The 24,325-nt window shown below is 38.5% G+C and overlaps 1 protein-coding gene across 5 annotated transcripts in view; it reads right to left on the bottom strand.

Moving 5' to 3' along the window:
- The window catches only part of GALNTL6 (polypeptide N-acetylgalactosaminyltransferase like 6), a 472,134-nt gene that overhangs the window by 8,702 nt on the left and 439,107 nt on the right, over positions 1-24,325 (bottom strand). For 2 of the 5 annotated variants that reach the window (XM_054064636.1, XM_054064634.1), the window contains 3 exons: positions 19,149-19,370; positions 11,556-11,672; positions 4,061-4,210 (listed from right to left, as the gene is read on the bottom strand). In XM_054064636.1, coding sequence (XP_053920611.1) covers positions 4,061-4,210; positions 11,556-11,672; positions 19,149-19,370 — 489 coding nt within the window. Of the gene's footprint in view, positions 1-1,066; positions 4,211-11,555; positions 11,673-19,148; positions 19,371-24,325 lie in introns of all 5 variants that reach the window. The other 3 variants (XR_008449564.1, XR_008449563.1, XR_008449562.1) reach the window with 3 other exon arrangements.

A 24,325-nucleotide genomic window follows, 5' to 3' on the forward strand; every position in this document is an offset into this window, starting at 1 on the left:
GAAGTTTTAATAGGATAGCTAGTACAAGAAGAAAGGAAACTGCTTCAGTACAAAAAGCATGCTATGAAAAACACTTCAGCCTTTCTGAAGAGAGCTGACAGTCTTTCTTCTCACAGAAATTTTTCGAGTGAAGCATTGTTGCTTTCTTTTAGAAAGTCTGGTTATTAGCAGAGAAGAGCATCTTTTAAGAACAGGGACACAGTTACCACTCTGGAAAAACTTCTGTCTGACTCAGCCATATATAAAGGCCTATTAATTTGTCATCTCAAGCTTACACTGAACTAAGGTCAAAGCCTGCTGCTGTTACAGATTTGGAAACAGGCTCGGGACTTTAAGGGGTAACAGTTGTGTGCATCTCTGAGAAGAACCTTCCAAGAGAAATATCTGAATTCGCCTTTACACCAACATTAAAAAGCCACAAGAGCTCTTGTGGAGACTTTTCTAATACCTGAAAGCAGCAAAGCAATTTTTTTTTTCTTCTGCATGAAGGCAAGTCTGAAGATTATTTGCAGAAGAGAAACTTCACGAGATAATAGGCCCTGACAGTTCAGGGGGTTGGTAATGAGACACAGAGCCTTTCATTTCTTCTAGGTCACTGCTATAACTGTAGCCAAGGTCAATAGCAACTGGAAGTCATTATCAGCTGGTGGCTGCAGTAGTTTATCTGAAATTAGTTGGTCGCCTCAGTGCAGTTTCAGCAGGACAGATGTCCATATGATAAAAGCCTCTATCACGACGACATGTCTTCAGTTGTCTGAGGAAATAATCTATGTACTTATTGCGTGAAGAGTGAACTTACTCTTACAGTTTGTCCCTGAAGCTGTCAGAGGAGTTTGAGCAAACCACACTGTTCTGGGCATGGTTTTTGGGCATTGTCAGTCTAGCATCTAGCGTAATCAGTAGGCTCAGGGTAGAAGTATTGTATAATTAAAAAGATTTTGCACAACTGTTTCCTTTGAAAGACTTACTAAATCAGACACCTTTTGGATAGTTGTAATCTACAAATAGCACTAGTAGGACTAGAGCACATAAATTAACTCATACTTTATTAGAACCAATGTATTACCTATTAACACAGAACAAAGCTACATTGAAAACCAGAGGTCTGTTCCTTCACTGGTAAGAATGGAAATTTCTAGGCTTTTTTGGTTTTTGGTTCTGACATGCCTAGGAATCTGAGAGTCAAGGAAATGCCTTTAGCTTAGGAAGCCACTATTCTCCAAAATATCTCATAATTTCAGTTTATTTATATCTAATTTCTCACATTGTTCCCATCACTGATGCCATAGCCCTATTATGGTCTCAATATTATTTTTTTCCCCAGTATTAAACTAACTTTATCCTATTTTCAACTCACATTAGTGTTTATGATATTATTTGGATTCATTCTACTCCATAATTTCTTACAGTAATTTCTTAAAGGATATACTTGGCTGGTTTGGATTGGTCCTGAAAAAGAAAGATTATTTAATATCACAGACTTACTAGACTTCCAAATAGTTGCTCGGATATAGTTTAACATGTAGCCATGCATGTGATTAGCAATATGGGAATAAGAATAGTTTTTTGGCATGTTTACTAGTGGTGGTTTTGGTTTTATTAATCTGAAAATAATCCAGTTTGCATGCTCTGAGATTGCACCCTAATGAGAAACAAAGTGCAAGTAATGGGGATAAGCTGGAATTCTTTTGAGAAGAGCACTCCTCAACCAAAGTAAGATATTAATGTATTCTACTAATATTTAAGCTGTTTTATTTGCCAGTATCCAAATACAGGTTGTTACGGTTTTTATGATATAAGAATATGGAATCTTAACACAGTGCCTGGCTTCAAACTGTATTTGCAGCACTTTGTAATCACTGTATAGCCCTAACTTCTTCTTACCAGTAACTTGATGATCCAAGGGATTCATCCTTAAAAGAATAAAAATCTCTCATTTTCTAGTTTTATAGGAACTGTATGATAGCACAATAAGAAATGCCTCATATTAAGCATCTTATAGGATCCTGACAAACAAGGTCATTTTTCTTAAAACATGTGAGGAGCTATTGACAGGATAGGTCCGTGACTGTTAGGAAGCTACAGCATCCGTAACCGGTGCAGAGAACAGAACAGAACTGCTGACCTGCTCTCTGGTTTCTAAAAGGAGGCATGCCTTGCTTAACCACACTGCTACTCTTTTTTATTTAGCGTGCAATTTTAGTAGCACACCATCCTCTAGATAAAGGGCTCTAGCACAGATGCAGTTAAACTGATATTACATCCTTTTCTTGTACATTTTTTTAAGGGGGGAAAACACTGTAAAACGTATTGCCAGGATGCTTTCAAAACTAGACAAGGATTATATTATCAGGATTTTTGAGGTACAGGGGTGCAACCAAAAATCTCTAACGTAAATCTGCTCTGTATCTGAGGAAACAGACTATGGGAAACAACAAAAAACTACTTAATGTGTAGCCAAACTAAAACTAAACCTAAAGAAAAACAGGTATACACAATTCTACTATTTCAATGCAGTTTCTTAATTTGAAAGTTTATGCAAACTAATCAACTTGCTGTGAGGTTGATATTACAGTTAAAACTGTGTCAGTAGTTACATCATAACAAAATTTTGTGATGTTTTTTTGCTGAGATGGAAATGCCTGCCTTCAATGGAGAATTTTTATGTGAGCCCTGTCAGCCTTCTGGAAGTGAAAAATGAAGCTGTGCAGAGGATTTAATAGAACTCACACTGTGTATTTTTTTCAAATGTAATTTTTTTTAGTTATCTGCTGTATTCTGTCCACATCAAAGGTGATGAGCCCTACAGAGGACAGCTCCAGACTTGTATTTTGTCTTATGAACTGGCTACATTAGGCACCAATGAAGTGCTAAAGGTATGAAAGCTTCTTTCTTGCAGGCAAAAAGATAAATTGGAAGGGTTTTGAAGAAAGTAAGTATTATGATGGCATTATAAAGCCAGATATGCAGCAATACAGCCATGACAATTTATATCCTATAAATATCTGTCCCATACATTCTAACTTTATTACAGGTAATACCTCAGTTTCACAGGGATTACACTTCTGGAAAATATTGTGGTGGATCTCTAGCTGCAGCATAAATAAGGGTAAAAAGGCACAGGCTAATAAGTAGGCACTCAGAAAAAGCATCAGGGCAAACTTGTTTTTAAAGGTTCTGAATTAGTTTTCTACTATATGTAATTTCAAACTAGAAAGGAGTATTGAGGTTTATCAGGCAAAGTCCAATTCCTGACACTTTGGCCTCAGCTGAAGCAAGATTGTGGGCAAGGCACAGTGGTCACAGGAAAGTGAAATATGTGGGAGAGGAATTCTCAGCATACGTCTTTATTCTGCAGGGAATATAGAGTCCGCTAGTGAAGTTTTCCATCAAGGCAACTTGCTGATCAACCATTGAAAAAAACTAACAACAGAAACTTGGGACCATTGCCAGGACTTTTTGCCTTAAGTGAGGCTCTGACAGTTGACCTACTGTTTTCAATAATTTATACAAACAGGCTGAAACTAAGCAGATCAAAGTAGTGCTTACCTTTAGTTTATAAATTCCTGCCTTCTTTGGCCTTACAGCAGTGCTTCTAATTTTTTTTTTTTTGAAGGGGGGAGGTGGGTGTTGCTTTTTTTTTTTTTTTTGAGGGAGATTTTTCTGCTATTTTTAACCCTTAAAATGTAGTAATACAGTAATATTTAACTCATGAGCAGCATTTCTTCCTGCTGTCATGTTGGATGAAACTATTTCCAACAGTGCCTCTGTTAAAATGACACAAGCATCCTGAAGTGCCAGAATGGTAAAACACCTTTCAGAGAATAGACTCAACACAGATACCCTCTGAGCTGGATCATTCATTTTCTTTTAAATTTGACCTAAGTAGCTGAACACGCAAAAGGAACAAACTCTAGAGAGATTACCACAACATTAAATTGGAGTAAGATGGTGTGGATTTTAAAACAGAATTCCTCTGATGGGAAAACAGAAGCCTGCACTAGACCGAATATAGGCTCAAGACAGTCTGAACCTCTGAGATGCCCCAGAGTGACTCCACCTTCCTATAGCTCCAGTGCTGGTTTCCCTTCATTCCGTGACAGTCATACAGTGTGACTGGGCTACTGTGCGAAATGGCATCGAAGCAGAACTTCCTGGTGTGAAGTGGCTCCCCAGGGCGGATGTCTTCTCTCCAGCCAAAGGTGAAGAGCTAGAAAAACAATCAGACAATGCAATGATATATTACTAGTGAAAAAAACCCCATTTAAAACCACACACGAAGCTTGATGCCCATTTCCCTACTCCACATATCCCAGCTGCTGATTAAACGAGATCCTGTTTGTTTATGATTAAGTGATCTGATTGCCTTAATTAAAGTGACAATGGGGAATATCTCCCAGAAAAGCACAATCCCTATGGCAGGGAAGAAAAATATCTCTGGCGACACAGTTCTGTGGAGAGAAGAAAGGATATGCTGTATTAAAGTTATGCCAGCTGAAGAAGCGCTCATATGCACTAGGACTACAGCTGTCTAAGACTCAGAAAGCCTCTGGTAGTGACCTTGTCCTAGCTCTCATTTGGGTCTGAAGAAGCTACCTGGAGAGATCTTCTCACCATAGCATCTTTTCCATGTTTAATGAACAGTTTCTTTCTGTTTATATGGGACGCTGTTAGCATATCCTCTCCCAACTGTCTTTTCCACCCCCCAAACCAGACATTAAATGATCTTCATCTTTCTACTGCAAATCCTGTGAGCTACAGGCAGCTTGTAAAAGCCCTTTCTCTGGCTGAGAGGAATCATGGAGGCTCACAGTTAATAGAGGAATCCTCAATCTGACACCAGCTGTCTGAAATGACGCTGTGACACTGCAGTCTTTCAATCATCAGACGAAGGTGACAGGTCTTACAGCACCAAATGTAAAGATACAGACCAAATTTTCCTTTCCCATGGACCAGTCCTTGCAGAAAACAGGTTGCAGGTTGTAAATTGCTACACCTAGAAGTTCTGCTGAAAGCTGTAAGGGCTGGCCGGTTTTGCCTCCCCTTTTTTTGGCACCCGTGCTATTCTTTGGCTTTGTCCATGATTTTCGATATTCCATAGTATAAACAGACTCTAACACTGAGAAAGTGAAGCTTTGTTCCTGTGGAACTGCATACAGACTCATTATCCAGAGAAGCACATTCCCATACCGTGCTCAGACTGCCTCCAGCACCATACCTACTTCATCCCAGGGCTGTTTTGGTCCTAGTACCCTGCTCCCTGCGGTGTGTACGTTCCGTGATAGAAGTAGCTACAAATCCAAACTGAAGCTTGCTGTTGTATGGGTCTGATACTGAATACTTCTGTTGCATATCCTAGATTTAACCCTTTCATTGTGATAGCTATCTTCTTTCCATGGTCTTTATAAAAGATACAGCTTTTAAAAATACTCATCTTTGATGCTGTACCATCTTCTAAATGCCACATTTGAGAGGTGCTACTATTTCCCTCAGCCTGCAGGCACAAAATACAAGAATAGATCTGAATATTTACCCTTATTTTGTGTGTGTGTCTGACTGTAAGCCACTGTGCTATCTGTTAGCTACTGTCACTCCCTATTACTTCTGTCTTATAGGTTTTCTAGACAGCATTTTCTCTGTCTGCCCCTGTGTCCTGCTTATTTCTTCTTCCTGCCAGAGTGCAGTTTTCATTTATTTGCAGCAAAATGCAGTGGACAGCTTTAACTTCATTTCAAATCAATTCCTGCTCTTTAAAAGGTTAAGTCTTTTCCCACTCTTCTTCATATTTCTTGGAAGTGGCATTATGGACTCCCTACAAAGATAATTTTTCATTTCACAAGCAAACTCTGAAGATCTAGTACAGAAAAAAAAGCTATGCTCCTGCTTCTTTATTAAAACAGAAGGCTGACATGATTTTCCTATAAGGAAAAAACAACAAACGCCATTTTTTTCTCTTACTCTTTACCTTTCTACAGCTAAGTAATAAACCTAGAGCTCAAAGTAGTGAATAAAAAGTACCTAGAGGAATGGTGTGGAAGAGTGGTTCTGTGTTATTCTCACCCTCATCACTATTACAAGAGGGAGATCCTCTTGCAGGACCTTCTTCATCCTTACCAGTGTGTGGCTCTCCAAATTCCTCATTCTGTGTATGACTGCTGAGCTGACGGGCCAATTCACACTGCTCTCTGGACCTTGGCCTGAGGATTACTACCCCACTGAGTGCATCAGTATACCTGAAAGATCTCAAGCTAGCTTTTAAATCAGATCATACTGACCAAGGGCATCCCTCTGCCCTTCCCACTCCTGCGTGGATAACATAGGTTTTTTTATTCCCTTCCAGTGAAAACCAGGATTTGCATAATACTAGATCTCAATGTTTAGACTAGCACAGATTCTTCTTCCTCTTTCTTAGCCTCCTGTTTTGTAAAATAGTTTAATTTTTAAGTCAACGACTACAGCTTCTCTCTACTCATACTATTATAAAATCAACCTTTTTGGGACACGAAAACAGTTTTAGGACCAGCAGGGAGAAGAGGAAAAAGAAATCAGAAAAAGGGTTATACGTCTCTATATACCAAATTAATATTAAAATCTTGTACTTACAGATAAAATTTGAAGGTCTACGGAACATCCAATCTCATCATTCCACACTATTCTCCATTATATAGTAAATTATCTCTAGTTAACACCACAATGGCTGATACAAAAATTATCTTTTCCCTCCACAATGTGTGACAATGCTACATGCTATTAGCTGAAGTCCTGAGTACATAATGCTCAGCTTTGCTGCCACCTGTCACTTTGGATTTTGTTTTCCCTTTTACCTAAGCTTTACACCCTTCATTTATTCCTGCCTACTTGTTGATTTGAAACAAGGCTGCAGCTTAATTTCCAGACAAGCAGCAGGCTGGATCTTTACCTTCAGTCCACAGGGCTGCTGTTCACCGCTCCCTGCTGCAACCAAGAAACCCTCTGTCCTGGCTCAGCAGATGCTCATTCTCCTGCCCCACCTTCATTCATACCACAGAGCCTATAAAACACTGCCCCATCCTCTGCACTTGCAACCAAGCAACCTCTCAGTCCTCATGCTCTAGCTTTTAATTCAGCCTAACCCTGTCACACAGTGACTAGGGCAAACACAGCTTTGTAGATTCATTTATAATTGGCACAGGGCCTGAAAAATGATTGCCTGATACGGCCATTGTCTTGGGACCTTCTAAAAGACAAAGGCCCTTTTGATATAATTAGTGCTTCCCAGCCTGACAGCATTGGTCAATTATTTGCTGCATGGCTGAGGTCCATCACCTGGTGCTGTGGACACACACAAAGTGTCCTACACAAAGATGAAAAGTGATGTTTCAGCACTGGGCTCTGATTTGAACCAAACCTCCAATTAGAGAAGAAAGAGCTGGGCAGGGTGTATAGCGACTTGTTGTGCCACGTTAGAGCTGATGCCTGTCCACCACCTCCCTGACTAGGCTGAGGTACTTGAGAAGATGCCTGTCATTTTTCTTTGCTGCTGGTTATCACCACAGCAGTGCCTCAGTTTCCCCCGAAGCCAGAAGTCAGCTCTGGGAAGAGAGGGGGAAGAATGCTGTGCCATGCCATCCTCCTGTCTCATTCCTTCCTCTCCGTTTTTTAATTCTGGGGAAGTTTCCAGAAACCACAGTGACACTCATCCCACTTTCCATCCTTCCCGTGTCCACCAGAAAGCCTGCAAGTGCCCCACAAATCTCTTGTCTGCTGTTTGCCCACTGGGGCTTGTACAGCCCCGGGCAGAAGCTTCTTCTCCAGGGGGCTGTTAAAGGGCTGCACCCCGCAACATGGCTACTGATATGGACAGCTTTTAATTCCTAACCCTGTAGCGTCACATGAATCAAGTGGCACATTGGATCATATCTCTACCTAGTGTCAGCACTGATACCTGCTGCACTGATCACATCAAGCTATTATATTTTGCCACGGATCTCCCTGCAAATTTATACCAGAAGTTACATGACCAGCTCAGTGTCAACCCACAATGTTTGAAATATGATAATAAAATGCTTGATACTTTCATTAATACTGCTACTTTCTACTGGTATATGTAGAAATCATTTAGACAACAAACTCAAGAAGCCCAGGGAGGTGGTCAAGTCACCTTCCCTGGAGGTGTTTAAGGAACGGGTTGATGAAGTGCTTAGGGACATGGTTTAAGGGAGTGTTAGGAATGGTTGGACTCGATGATCCAGTAGGTCCAACCTGGTGATTCTATGATTCTATGATAAGCAATAAAGAGAAGCTCTCTGAGGGGTGGTTCAGTGTTTAGCAGTTCTTCCCAAACACTCTTTAACAAAGTCAATCTTAACAGCTTACTGTGGTGCAAGTGGAAGATCACACCCCTTCTCCTTGGGAGATGTTTAATTAGACTGTGGTGTGACATGCACTACAGGTAATGTTCCTGATCGGCCAACTTTTGAGATTGAGTACACAGAGCTAGTTGAGAAATTTCCAACAAAATATACCAACCTAACCCACACTTCTGTGGGAAGTTTTGCACTTCTGTTGACTGTCACCAACATGGAGACAGAATTTGCTTGCCAGGCTGGTTATGGCTGGAGTAGTGGAAGCCCAGGTACTAACACAGCACACACAGTTTTGCCATTGTAGGCTGTGGGAAACTACAGGAAAAAGGGGGATAAGGATGCTATTTTTTTTCTGGAAAAAATTCCTCATGCCCTGCCATCACCAAAATAATTTGATCTTCTAAAATCAAACATTTTCAGAATTTCTTTTCTAGAGGAAAACGGAAAAGTTCTCCTCTGAATGAAATACTTTGCACATACCGTAATTTCTTGTGGGATAGAAATTCTGAGTTTCAGCCTGGCCTACGACCTTGTTTGCTTCATCTTTTAAGTTATGAGATTCTGTAATTCTTTCCTTTCCTTCTTAAGTAGCATCTTTAAAATCTGTGCCTTGCATAAAGTCATGCTTGAAATCTATTAACCCAATAAATTTATCTCACATCAGAGGTCTGAATTTTTTAGTATAATTAGATTTGAATTTTTTTTGTTTTTAAACTAATCCAGTAACCAGTAGCATTTTACCTCTACTAAAATTATCCAAATAAGAAGCTGCCCAGTAACACAGTAGTAGATGCTACTTCTCTGGCAAGGGAAGAGACAAAATAATCTTTCTCTTAAAACATCTATTCCTAAATTTTGGAAAATAGATTTCCTTTCTAGGAGAAAGTTAAATTACATTTATTTATTTATTTATTATAATAAATACAGTTATATTTTAATGTATTATTTATATAATAAATAAACTACAATTTTCTGTATCTATTACCCTGTTTTTTTCCCCAAGGATTCTTCAACAATTCTAGCATGATTTCTAGGATTTACATCAACAGGCGGATAAACTATTGGTAACTGTGTTCCTACCAGTGGGAAGAACAACCTTTGAATGCAGCCCTACTACCTGGGGGAAAAAAAAACACCCCCCAAAAAACCCAACAAACGATTGGAAACCAAAGACAACCGTCGTTTTGAGGGTGAAAAAGCTTTAACAGCCAACTGTTCATTATGCTGCCATTGGGTCTGTTCTGCGTTCTGCTTGTCCAGAGCTCCCTCTGCTGCTTACATAGAATCATAGAATTATAGAATTATGAAATCACTAGGTTGAAAAGGCCTCTTAGATGATCGAGTCCAACCATTCCTATCTGCCACTAAACCGTGTCCCTGAGCACCTCGTCTACCTGTCTTTTAAATACCTCCAGGGATGGTGACTCAACCACCTCCCCGGGCAGCCTCTGCCAGTGCCCAACAGCCTGGAAAAGGTGCCCTCCATCCCACCCCTCCACCACAGTCCTGAGAAACCACTGCACTCTCCAGGAAACTGGATGAAATGGCTTAAGTCTTAGCAGATCTCTCCTAATGCAACTGTACCACTCTGCTGTTCTTTTTCAGTGTTTTCCATGCTATTGGCAGTGAGAAGGTACATGCTGTTCCACACCAGCCCGGCAGAAATAATTGACATGTCCCTCGGGCACATGTCAAGCATGGACACGCTTGAGCCCTCCTAGTTCTGGTTCTGTGCTCTGAGGAACTGGCTGGTTGAAGTCCTTTTGTGCTAGCTTAACTCTAATTATTTTAGTGAAGTCAGTTTTCATCATTACTATAGAATGAGACCTTGAGATCGAGTCTGATCCCAAATACCACGGTACGCTGGAGGACACTGAAGCACAGATTCCATCCCAGCCTCCTTCTTTCTTTACACCCCTTTGCCCTCCTCACAAGAGCTACTCCTTCAGAGGATATTTCAAGCCTCCCTTTCTTCAGCTTTCTCCGCTAAATTTCTTTCCTCTCTCACGTTTTCATCTTGTTTTCTCCCCTCCTTTCTTTCTCCGCATCTCTGACAGCTTCAGGACTCCCTCTTTTCTAAAGGAAGGTTTGAAGTCCTTTAGGTTTGCAGATTTTAAAGCCAGAGACATCATTCTGATACGATCTAGTCTGGACCATATAACTTCCTTCACTTATTGGACGTCTTACATAAACAAAACCTGATTAAATTTATTTAGTCTTGGCATCCTATTACTATGTTGTATCTTTGTTAGCTATGTGAAGAAGCCTTCTTTCAGCAGCTTTCTTTTTCCCATGTTGACATTTACCAAAATTGTGATCAACCTTCAGCTCCTCCATTTCATTCACTCACACCTCTCCCCCTGCCTTTCTCAGTATCCTCAGAGAATAAATTCTTGACCTCAGCACTTCAAATACCCCTTAGAACTCCTCTTGAGCTTTTAAGCTTTTACAAAGAGCCACGTGTAGTCTGCCAGGTCAGTTTTTCTCCTTAGCATTGGGAATTTTTTCTAATCTGGTACCTCACTCCACAAAAGACAGGTTCGCTAAAATTGCTAATAAATGGCTAGGTTACACTTTTCATCCAGATTACCTTTGCTCACGTCGGCCAGACCCACATCCTGTGGGTCAAGTTCCCTTTCCTAAGGCATTTACAGCCAAAATGAGTACAAATCAGAGCTCTTTGCCTACTTACTCCTGAGTACTACATTATTCTACCTAACCAACTTAGACAAAAGCTTTTTTTTTTTGAGTCTTTATCATCCCTTATCTTTGTGAAACTCTTTCTCTCTAGCTTTTACCCATGTATCTCGGTTATGCCTCATAATAAATAAAAATATGATAGTTTATGGCACTTATTGAGATGAAAGCATAGAAGCAGACAACCACTAGAGCTGTACAAGCCCAGGTACTATATTTAAAATATTTTCAGGTGACTGACCAAAATCAACATGCTCCTATAACACAGCAGGGGAGAACGGAGCACCCAAGGTTCTTTGGGCATTGCAATTCATTTGGAAATTAAAAGAATACATAGCCCAGATGGTGGTTGGAATTTCTAAGGTAGCGTTAAAGAGCACTTTGTAAAAGCCATTAAGGTCAGCAATCATTCAGAAATTATTTCTACACCTTGCTCTGCCTTAGGAAAAGCCCTAAGAGAAATGTTTAGAAACTAGAAAAGATTTTACCCCGCTTTTTCTTCAGTTAAAATACCTGTTCATGCGACCACGTCCGTTCTGAGCCATCCTTCACGCAGATATCTAGCCTCAGCTCAGTCCCTGTGGCTCCATGTTTACTGTCCACACAGAGGTTGGCTGCCACATTTCGAATCTACAAAACCACAGCAACATTTCACATTAAACAAGGCTGCGGAATAGAGGTTCCAACATTAGAGAGTTGTTCAAAACTGACCATTAGTACATAAGACTGGTGGGACTTACTTTTTACAGGGTAGAAAGCCATATTCTGGAATAATTTTTTCTTTTTTTTTTAACAGCTTTAGAAGCAGCAAAGTTTGAAACACTCGACTTAACAAAAGAAAAGTAGATCTGTATGAAATATTTTCATGCAAAGAAACTAAGACAAAAAAAGCCTGAGAAGTTCAAAGCTGGATCTGCCTGCTTCTTCCCTCCTACCAGAGCAAGACAGAACAAGTGCATTAAGATGAAATGACCTCTGTATGAGCCTCCCCTAGGCTTTGGAGCAATATTTCTTGAACGCTCAGGCACGCCTTGTTTCAATGCTTGTTCTTAGTTTGACGCAATAACACTGTTGAAGATAAGGTCACAGACTAGTGCCCAAAGTGCATAAAATTAAAAAGCACTTAACAAATCTGTACAGAAACCGTGCTTACCCATGGAGGTTCCTTGTGCTGTCTGCATGCCTTCTGCAAATACTGTGCAGTGCAACATACTTAAAAGGCAAATCTCATTTCCAAGACTGAAGCAACTGAGTAATAATTAACATGTGACTCTCAATCATGCTAGTCATGTACCACTGCTATCATGTATTTTTTTTCTTGAGAAAATATATAATTCTGCTACCAAAAAGAGGAAAATCTCAAATTTGTTATGCAAATACACACATTTACCCTTGAGTACCTTAGTCAGGCTACCTAAAAACTGTTTAGACACCTCCAGAATGCAGAAGATTTCTTAAAAAACTTTCCCTGTCAATGACGCTGAAACTGAGCAATCAAAGTCCACTTACATGGAGATGTGCACATATACAGAAAGTAGGTGTACATTTCGACATTCTAGGCAGTACTTTGATTGTTATTTAAAAAAACCTCAAACATCTAAATGCCAAATAGAGATGCAGTCGACAGTTGTATTTTTCCATGGAAAATATTTTAGAAATCACCATTGTTGTTATATTACACTAGACAAATGTAAATGTTGCCACTCTTAAATACTACATACCTCACACAAAAAAACAAAGGATGAAAAACTTCTCAGCATAGCACAAAACTCTGCAAAGAGGGGCAATCCACATCCTTTTATGCTACATGGGAGAGCTACATCTGCTCTTTTTCTGATTCTGGAGAACTGGAATTGAGTCTATTCACCATGTTCTAAGAAAAATTTAGACAGATAGGAAAGCAACAGAAACTGAGGAAAATGTAAAAAATGTCACCTTCCAGAAAGGTTTTAGGAGCTGCATTTGTTTAGTCCAGAAAAGAGCAGATCAGGCAAATGATGGGAGCATTGGTTTGAGCAACTGGCTCCCAGAATTTTGAGACTTCACCAGTGCTCAGAGAAGTATTCTAATACTTGGACAAGCCCAGTTCTAGTTGTTTTTTTTTGGTTTTTTTTTTCCTTACTTTCATACAATGAATTTTTCTATAGATGAGGTAAACCACTAGCATTTCATACACAGAACCAGATGCAGAAGCCCAGCACCGAGTCCCACAGTATGGAGAGTTACATTAACAGAAAAAAAGTAATTAGTTCTCAACAGCTCTGCTTTCATTTTCGTATCACCCAGCAAGAGAGACAGGAAAGAATAATGAGGGGAATATATTTCTACAGTTTCATGTGAAATAGCTGCTCTAAGTATAATTTTTTGAGTGTTTTCAACCATTTCTCAGTGCATTTAAATTTACATTGTATAAATAAAGATTACTGACCAGACACAGAATTAAATGATACATCAGTTCTGTTCTTAGAGCTAATTAAAATGGAGCTGCTAACAACTGCCATTAATAACTGGGGTATATTTATGTGATTCAGAATTGTAAAAGGACAGTGAATACACCCCACATCCAGTGAATGCTTATTGGATTAAAAGGCTTTCATAATTTTGTCTTGATGGCATTGTTCCATCACATTCTCAGTTATTTGGACGATGTGGTAAATGTGTTCAATGCATTTATAGAAAAGGTTTGAGCTGAAGCTGTGTTTAGTTCCTTCACTACTGGAATCTGTTTCCCCTGTTCTTTTTTTTCCTCACCTTTCCTCTCTCCTCCTGAAAGGTTTCCTTGAGTTAGTTTTCCCTCTGGTTGGTTGCAGCTTACATGTTAGTTCATTCATTTTTTTTTTCTTTTTGTCTTTGTTTTATCCTTCCTTGCAGCTGCAGAGGGGCTGTGGTTTGTTTTTCATTCTCTTTCTGCAATATAGGCACTTCAGTCGAGTCAAATCTATGCTTTTGTTCTCTGGTGTTTCTGTGTGGCCTTTGCAGTTGCTAGAAGTTGAACTGAGCCATCGTGTGCTGCCAGAGCCAAAGGGAATGCTCTGCTGAGCACCACATTGCCTGCAAATCCCCTAAGATACTTTCATGGAAGGAGTGAGAGAAGTGGAAGCACAGTAAGGAGAGGTTTTTTTTCTCATTTATACATCAACAAGCATTTGAACTGCCTTGTTTCCAGTCACATGGCAGAATGGATTTTGAATTTTTAAGCTTATGAGTTTCAACTAGCAAGAATAGCGAGTACTCCCAATACACTCACATTTGTCACATATTTGTGCAACTGTAGAGACGGGGGTGAACAGGAGATAGGTTTTACAACACATGCAGGCAGGGCACTGAGTTGCTACATACAACGTGTATTTGCTGGGCCTTAAATACTGTCATTTGTACACACAGATAAGTGTATGGAAAAGCATGCTTTCGAGGAGTATGTATGGGCTACCAAGGGTGGTTAGTGATGATCTTAAACGCTGTTTCAGAATTAAACATATTCCATAAAAAACATAGGACGCTATATGTAAGTCATTACACGTTTAGTTTTTGAAACGGCATCCTAACACACATTGGGACATAGATACTAAGATAAGGGCCCCGCAGTCCCTGTAGAGAAAATATTTTTTTATGAATATCAAGAAAGGAACAAACAAACAATGAGAGATTCCCTAACAGAAATATATTTACATATTGCAGAATATATGGTCTCCCAGACAACTTGACCTCTGTTTAAATTAATGTTGGAGTTTTGCAGAAAGCAAACTCCCTGTAGGAGAGGCAGATTACGATCTTCTAGTACTACATTCTCAAAGACATTGTATTTGTCATGAGCATGCACCGTAGAACGGAAACTGGAAAGCAATGGATGTGTTGATTACCATGATAATCTTCTTGTCAGAAGATTACAATTTTCTGAGGAAAATGAAGAGTCGCATTCATTCAAATGAAGCCATCGATACAGTCTGCTAGGATTAATTTTGAGATTTTTGAACAATGTGGTGGGAGCTGTGTAATGGTGCACTTGCATGCTACATGTCAAATGAAGAAAAAAACAAAGACAATGCCTCTCACACCTCTACAATTTAAAGCAAAGTGAATTTCCCCCTTTCTGTTAAGAGAATGTATTTTAGGCTGTAAAACAAATTACACAGAGCAATTAAAACTGCCCAGCCTCCAGCACTTATATTGACCAATTTTCTCTGATAATTCCAAAACTCTACAACTTTGTTCACAGGCAAATGAGTTCCTGCAAGATTTGCTGTTGAGGTAGTGAATGTGGTCTTGGCTCCAGAAGTCTTGCCCTGCCTGCACTGGAGCCAGGCTGTCACCCAGGGTCACTTCAGCCTTCCTGGGAGAAGAGGAGGGCAAGTCAGAGAGGCAAAAGCACTCCCAGAAGTCCTGGGAGCTACCCTGCATGAAGGAAAATGTCTGCACCAAAAGCAAAAAGTGGGAAAGCATAGCAATCTAAAGACAACTTTATGTATAGTCATTTGTTAGAATGATGATTGTAGAGATAGTGCTCAGACTATCCTTAAGATGACCCAATAGAGCAACAAGAGGGGCAGCTATCAGTTTATATAATACTTTCCATCCATCTGATTTAATTACTCAGAGAAGAATGCGGCTGTAGCTCTTAGAAGACATTTTCCTGTCAACTGATACACAGTAATTTTAAAAGTATTTATCTTTTGTATGAGCCATAAAAAGGAAAAGTCAAAGTTAAAAGAAGTCGAGACCTCACTGAAGAAAACAGGGGATTCTGTTATTCAGTGCAACACTGATGCCAATGAACGAATTTGAACAGCCTAGATGTGCAGCACTTGGTCTGTGCAGAGTGGGGAATAGCTGGTTATGTCACTGTTGCACAATGGATGCGTGACACTTGGTGGACTGAGATTGACTCATTAAAGGTATGAGGATGACAGTATTAAAAAAAAAAAGATAGTAATGAAAAGAGAAGTTAGGCTTTAATTCTTTTCCAAATGTGCTACTTGACTTAACATCATGGGTGACATTTTCATGTCAGTGCTGTAAAACAGTTCTGTAAAATCCACAAGTTCAGGACTGAGAAAGGAGTATTTTCAGGTTCTACGGTTTAGCACTGCTGCAGTGATTGAGAGACTTGCTGTGTATTAAATCATCAAATAACAAGTTCATACAACTGCAAACGAAAACAAACCTTAAATACTTCCTATTTGACTAAGTACAAAAAAATATTTTTTTTCATATCACCTCGACCATAGGACTCATGCAGTCTACAATAAATGACAATGGCTGATATTATTCAATTGATTTAAGGTAAAATGTGTTTTCAAAGATGCTATGGGAAATGGTGATATTCACACAATATATTCATGCTGGATCACAGTTCATAGATTGATGAGTATTTTTTTAAGTAAATATTTGCTGTTGAAATCTCACCTAATGCAGCTATTGTTTTAATTTCCTTTAACAGAATTTCAAATACACATTACAAATAAATCATTCTGTCTTTAAAAGACAGTGGGGTTGGTATTACTGTTTTTCCACTGGTAACATACTTCCCAATACATTCAGAAGGATAGGAACAAAACCTAATTGAAAACTTTCTTTTTTTCCATGGTGGGAGAGGAAAGAGTACAGTTATCTCATCCAGACGTGGAAGTGACAGTCTCACCAACCTTAATTTGTCTGGATTCACTATTACATCGCTTTACTGCACATATTTCAGATGTTACAAGGCAGAACAGAATATAAAGGGAACGTATACCTTGTCAGCTACAAAGGACAAAAGACACAGACAAGCAGAATAGATAAGGCCATGACAAGTGTAGAGAAGAATATTGTTTTTTGTTCTGTAAATTTCCTTCTTTTCCATCATGAAGAGATTTTGTCAAGAAACATAAGAGTCAGATTTTAAATAAATGCGTTTGCCAAAAAAGAGGAGTTGTGCAGAGGCTGTTTATGAGATGTCTGCTTTCACAACACATACTTTTACTAGCTAGATATCAGAATACTGGAGCCAAAAATTGTCTGAGTACCTTATTGTTTATTCTCTCTCAGACTGGCATAAGCAACCAGATGAAAAGTCACTCCAAGTGACTCTCCAAGCAGAGAGAGTACTAAGTGACAGTCAGTCTTGGCACAGGCTTCTGGCGTTGATAATCAGCAAGGTTTGTAGAGCTGCTTGATTCTTACAACGCAATAACACACAGTCTGTTTTCCTCTTTCAGCTTCTAATTATGACAGCCATTGACCTTCAAGTTTGTTCAAATTCCTTGCAAGTGCCAACAAATTAATTAAAACTTCACAGGAATATGACAGTCTTAGGAAAAACTAGAGTAGTGGTGCTGAAACTTCTCTTGCTATTTTAGAGAAAGTACATCTTAGAGTAAATAGCAAGCCTTTGGTCTTAATTGCCTTCGTAAGAACTCAATAACTGCTTTTAATGTAAGGATTTGATACCACTACTACAATCTCTGATTTACTTTTAATAAATTTTGCTTTTATGCAAAGAGTATATTTTACTATTGGTGTGAAAAGAATGAATACAAGAATCACAATCTCTTTCACTTAGACCCTCTCATTGAGTTAAAGATTGTTCATCTGGACAGATTAAATACAGATCTCATGATCACAGTCCTGCAAGGATGCACATGTATGCATGTGGAAGATGGTGAAGGAAGATCACAGTAGCAGTCACAGCATTGAACCAGTCTGACTTCTTCTGATAAACTCCTTAAATCTTGGTATGCATTAATCCCATGAAGTGTGGGCAATAGTATCAAAGATAGAAGAAACTTTAACAACAAAGGAATTTATTATTGCTAAGAAGTAGCAGAGTAAGACACACATAAACTGAAGCGCCATTGAATATCTGGAACCAGTAGGTTACAAAGAAGAATTAAAGACTGCTACTGTCACAGAAAGCTATTTTTTAAATTTTGCAATAAGGTCATTTGCTTTTTTTTAAAAAAAATATGGAGAATAATAGAGACACCTATGTTTAGAAATACCCTGCATGGTTCAGCCTTGACTGCTGGGGCTATGCAGAGGTATAAGGGGTCTGATAAAAATTTTGGTCAAAGTTTCAACTTCATCCTTTGGTTTCAAATTTAAAAGTTAATTGTCTGACAGGCCCAAGAATACCTGTAGTAAAATCAGAGAAGGCAGGAACTCACCGTACAGATATTCCTATGTTTTTTTAAAAAGCAGCATGATACACAGAAAGAGTAAAGCCTTCTTTATAAATCTTAATGGATTGAGAGGAAAAAGCCCTCTGCATGCCACCTTTGCATAAAGTGAATTCACTATAGTTCCTATGGATAAAAAGTCACCACAATTTTCCATGCAGCTACAAAAATAATTTCTTGTCCCAGCACTCTTTGTGTTTTCAGCTACACAAAACAAGCTGCCAAAGCAAAGTGTGCTATGGCTCTACTCTTCAGAGAGGCACGAATGCTGAACATCTTTGATCACGGGTAGAGAGTTCAGCCGGCTGTTTGCTCATACTGTGCTCTGGTGTGATGCTTGGATATTAGCTTCTCTTTGGTGGTCTCTCCTTCCCCTCACCCCCTGAACAAGAAATTGCATTTATCTGTGATACTGGTACTTGGTCATGGCAGCACCTACAGAATGCAGATCACAAGCTAAATAAAAAACAGTCTTTTTAAAAGAAAAGTATCCAGGCTTTGCTTGTCAAACTTGCATGTGTGCAAAACAAAGCAAACCTAACTCCACCTTATATATATCCTCTTAAGAACAGAAGGAGGTATGTAAGTGGATGTGCAGAAACAAGTGTTGACTTCAAACCTCCTTTCAAGTAAGGCAATTTTCAGCATCCCAAATCATCTTGTGACATGCAATAATGACTGCTACATATTTTCTTCACATTCTTTTCCTCATTGTGCATGCATCTTACGGCCTGTACACACAAAATTGCAATGAATTATAAAAGGACAGTGTTAATTCTAAGACATGGCAGCTTCTCATTTTAAGAGCTATTCCAGGGATATTTCCAATCACTGTAAACTCCCTTAATAATACTGTTTATCATAGGGGCTAAAGCTAATGTCATAATTCTAATTTTCTGTAATGTAAAATGTTGGACCCATCTAAATTTGATCTAATTTGTGTACTTCTCACCTCTCCCCAGGCAGCAGGTGGAGGTTCCACAGGAGGGTAATATTTGGGGACATCCCAAGCCACTGCAGCCATGAACCACTTGAAATCTTTACATTTAAGGTGCTTGCGAAGTTCCTTCTGGGCAGAGATATCACCAGTTGAGAGGTGTCTATACTCAGGCCGTCGCTGGTAAATGTACTCTGCAAACTCATCCATCCACGTCTCTGCCACGCGCTTCAGGTTCTGTGCAGCAGAAAAAGGCAATTATTAATTTCTTCATACTTTGACTGAATGATTTTTCTAATGAGGAGAATTAAGCAAAAACATTTCAATAGGCCACACAATTTTTAAGCTTAACTGGTCTAATTTCTCTGTCTTAAAACATGGAAAATCACTGGGAAATGTATGCTGTCTTCCTTATAGCAACAAACATTAGAGTATTAACAAATTCTGCTTTCCTACTGACTCTATAAGGTATGGTCCTCTGTCTGTTGAACACCTTGTTTTTCTTCATATTCTTTATGCATCTTCACATGATTTTTTGACTAATGAGGGATTTTTGACTAATGAGGATTCCTTCCTATGTATTTAAGTTTGCATTTGAATGGCATCTGAATTTTCAGCTGTCATGATACTGTTTAGTCACCTGGCAATTCTTACCTAAATTTTAGGGTCAAGTGTTACATGACAAATTATGGGGCAAACAATCATGAGCTTGCTTTGTGCCATCTCACAGCTGGTTTTGCGCTAGCTGTGGACTGAAGGGTTCGTGGTCTTCTTTGCTAGTCTATGCAAAGGCACAGCTTATATCCTGAAGTAGAGCTGATCTGAGCTGAGGCAAAGGATAGGTATGGCAAGTTGTGGCTTTCTACACCAACTCACCAGGCATATCTAAGACTATTTCTGTTCCATGAAACCCAGTTCTGGCTTACGTCCCACAAAGTTTATTTTCATTGGTATTTTACAGGAAACAAAATTTCCTATTTTGTTGCATAAGAATTTATTCAAACTAGAATTAATTAAATTATCGAATTGAAATTATAAAATAAAATAAAAGAAGAAGATTAGTACGAAAAAATCCTGAATAGAGGAGACAGAGGAGTTATATTTTATTGCTATTTAGCACTACAGCATCTAAGTAGGCTAGGGGCAAATTTTTGCATATTTTTGGTTGTTTTTAAAACCCCTCTTGCAACTTAATCCACACAAATTTATATGCAGATGTCGTAGTGGAGTACAGAGTTATTCTATCCTGGATTTCCGCAGCTGTCCAATAGCCTCTTATCCCATCAACAAAACAACATCTCACTGGATGATAGTGAGATGCTAGGGTCTTCTTATTGCTTTATTTGTAAAAAGAAGTTCATCAAGTTTTGCAATATTCTTTTTATAGAACACTAACTGCAAAATGCTGAGATTTGTTCTGTAATAAGCTGGAGTATGATATACATCTGATTATCATCAACATAAGGTAACGTTTCTTCTCAGAACACTCTTTGAATCTAAGTAAGCCTCATTCATACTCTTATTTGCTTTCATGATTAATTTGAAAACTCCTTTCCTGAATTTTATTAATCCATGCAAACTAAATGTCTCTGAATTAATAAGGCTTATCTGAATACAAAGACAGCAAGATATAGAACAAATAAAGTATTTCTAGCCAACACTGCAAGATAAGTTTCTACGCGCTTTCTTTCTGCGAAGCAAATACGTCAAAACCTGCAGGGATAAAGCAAGTAAAAATAAAACAGTATAAGAAATCATAACACTCATATCCCTATTAAAAATGGCTTGTGCCCCACACAAGGTTGATGTTGCAATTTAATAAAAACCTGAATTATTTTAGAAGAAATTAGAATTAAAAATACAAGAACTGGGTATGACAAAGAAAGCCAGAACAAATTCAAGAACAACATCCAAATGACAATCACACCTTTCTGGTCTGTAACCCTGTAACACAGAAATCTCCTGACCAGTAAAAGTACTATGTGATGAGACCAAAATATGATTAAGCTCATTAAGCTAAAAAGCCAAAATGATGAAAATAGGTGTGATCCTTCTAGCACATTTTCCACTACAATACTGTATATCTCATTTACTGCAATGCAAACGCAGGTTAAGACTGTTCTAGAAAACATCACACTATTTTTTGCCTTATCACTTATCTGATAACGATATTTTCATATTTAAAAACCATACCGTAAAGAGAATCACAGAATAAAAGTATAGTATAAAAAATCTCTTAGGAATGAAAAATTCAAATTAACTCCAGCAGCAACTTACCACATCAATATTAAGAGTATGCTCTGCTAAACTTTTCTCTTTAGTTATTTGGCACTAAAAGAACCACATTCTGCTCTAGATGGAAGTTCGCATTCACCTTTTAAAATCTCTTTTTTTTCCCCAATAAGTCCTTCATCACTCTTTCGGTTTTGAGTGTGCGCATAAACCCACCAAAACATTGCATTAAAAAAAAAAGAAATCAGTTCTTCCCACCATTCCCCAAGTACCAGGCAAGGCACTTTAGACAAATATGTTTGGAAATCTATTCCCCAGTTCTTCCAAGACCATTCTTTTAATTGTATGCTAAAAATATTTCCAAGTCTTGCCAGATCCTGTGTTGAAGCTATATGTTATTCTTTTAGTATGTTTATACATTCCTGCCATAGGGTGAACAACATGAGTCAACCCTTTGAATTTCAATAGGTTCCCATTTAAAAATAAAAACTCTTGATTTGCTAGCTCTAAATCTCCAGACTGTTCATGAACAAGATTGCAAGGAAATCTCTGTCTTGGAGCAGTAGGAAGCTCTTTCTGAAGTTGCCTGTTACTAGGAAGCAAACACCCAGCATCCAAACAGTGATGTTTTAAAGAGGTTTGTTGACTTCAGTTAGCGTAAGCTTCTTATCATCATTATCACTATGCAAGCTCAGTTACCACCACACTACTTTCTAATATAAACATTTACAAGTAGAAGAACTTCAAATTGCAGTTAATCCCTATACTCAGATTGAATGCAGTCAGGTAGAGCTGCTGTCCTGAAAGCTAGTTTGGTGCAACCTTGCACAATAAAGGCAAATATCATTTATATTCCTATTTAGAACATGCTAACCTCGCATGTTCCTGAAGCAAAAGTTCAGGCTGTCCAAGTTTAGTGAGCTCAGGTAAGTTGAAGATCCCAGTTCTGTAGCTGTCTAACACCACGAAAAGTTGCTCCATGCAAAAATCCTCCTAGGAACAGAGCTCTTCTCTACAAGTTATGTCAATGAGCTGCTGGTCTTTTACTCACCTTATCACAACCAACACGCCAACATAGTGGTGATGGTTATGAGTAGCTACTAAATCTTAGCAGAGTGTAATTGTAAAATAAGTGCTAGGCAGTTTGACTTTGTTGGGTCTTTACTATGTGTGTGTATATACTGCCCCAGAAATTACAGGTCAAATTTAAGATACTACCAGATCAGGTGTCATTATAAGAATGTCTTATAGCATCATTTAAGCATTTTAGTTTCACAGTGAAGCTAATCTACAAAGAATATAGAACAAAGTAAGAGATTTTGATTTCTTTCTCTGTTACTCTTTGCACAATCTCAAAAATAATTTAAATAGCAGTTTCTCAAATGACATAAAATATATTTATCAATGAGAATAATCAGTTTTGGGATATCTTCATGGTAGATCATACTTGCTTGGATTCAATCTGAAAACCTCATCTAAATGCACATGGAAAGGAAAAATTAAATATTTCTACAGGTGAAAACTGCTGTAGCTTAGCTTGGTTGTCAAACTTCATTGCGAAGTTACAGATATCCAGATTTGTTACACTAGTCTTTTAATAGAAAAAAATGGAAAAATAAAAATTAAATAGAAGCAATTAAATGAAAATCATTTCCATGTTCATCAGTGACACAAACTGACGCACAATGTAAGTTGGTCACAGGGACTCCTGATGGACATCTGAGGAGTTTCCCAGGACCTATCCATGATAGACCAATGACAATCAGTTCTCTTTCTTGTCATTTTCAGTGAAAAAATTCTGTATGAAAATAAATAAGGCCCAATGATATTTCAATAGATGCCTATTCCTATATGTAAGGTTGTGACAGCTGTCACCAGCAAGCTGTGAAATGCATACAGAAGTGATGGCAACCATAGTGAGACTGACTCATCTGCTGTCATCAGTTGTCCATGTACGCCTTCTTGCTAAAATTAAGTTTTGTGTCACTATTACAATTTTAATCCCTGACAAATACTTTACCTTTGGGCTCACATTTGGACAAGTTTTCTTTAAATCACACATTTAAGACTGTGGCTTTGTTTTGTATTTTTACTCGGCAGTAGTCCATGAGACTGTAAGTTTCAATGTCACTGATACTTGGACTTCAATAAAAGAGTTTCAGTCAGCTTGACTGGAGAAAGAGAGAGATAAATGAGGACTACTCTACCTGAAAAAAAGAAATTTTTCATGGACCATTTTGTCCCTTTCATTTTCTTCAGACTAGGGAAGACAGATCTCGCTGATCAAATGACTGTCCCTTCTTTTTAAGTATGTAAGATCATCTGTCATTTTCAAGAGACATGATATTAAACAAATACAGTGAGAAGAAAGTAGACACTGACCATGAGAATGGAAAAGTGGAGTAAGGCAGGGACATGTCTAAGGACAGACTCATAAATATTCCCTCTAATAAAGGTTAACTAGATTGTTCGCTAGTGAGAACGGGGCTGGTGTGCTGGCTTACAATGACAGCATTGATCACAGAGCTATCTTGCTGCACGCTATTGCACATTGCAAGCCTGCAAAACTCCACCCTATAGTTGCTTCTTTTCCAACTGACATTCTAGATGCAGCAGATAAACTAATATAAAAATGTAATTCCTGTTTTCAGTTTCTCCAGATGTTCTAAAGTAGATTTTTGTTATCCAGTGGCACTAAAGCAGCACGATGGTTTCATTATTTGTTCCATTTCACCTGCATAACCTGTTTTTTCTGCTTTTGTGTCTATCTCACTCTTCACATGAAATCAACCCTGACTCCAATACACAGACTTTACTTTTGTCAATATTAAAGTACTACAGGAACATTTGGATCCTGTAACGAGTTCCTGTTGTCCTACATTTAATCTGAATATTTTCCAGGAAATTGGATGTCACCAGCTAGTGTAGTCTTATTTGTCATGATAGCCATTTCTCACATC

This window comes from Cuculus canorus, chromosome 4, assembly GCF_017976375.1.
Source record: "Cuculus canorus isolate bCucCan1 chromosome 4, bCucCan1.pri, whole genome shotgun sequence".
In the NCBI taxonomy this organism is placed as follows: domain Eukaryota; kingdom Metazoa; phylum Chordata; class Aves; order Cuculiformes; family Cuculidae; genus Cuculus; species Cuculus canorus.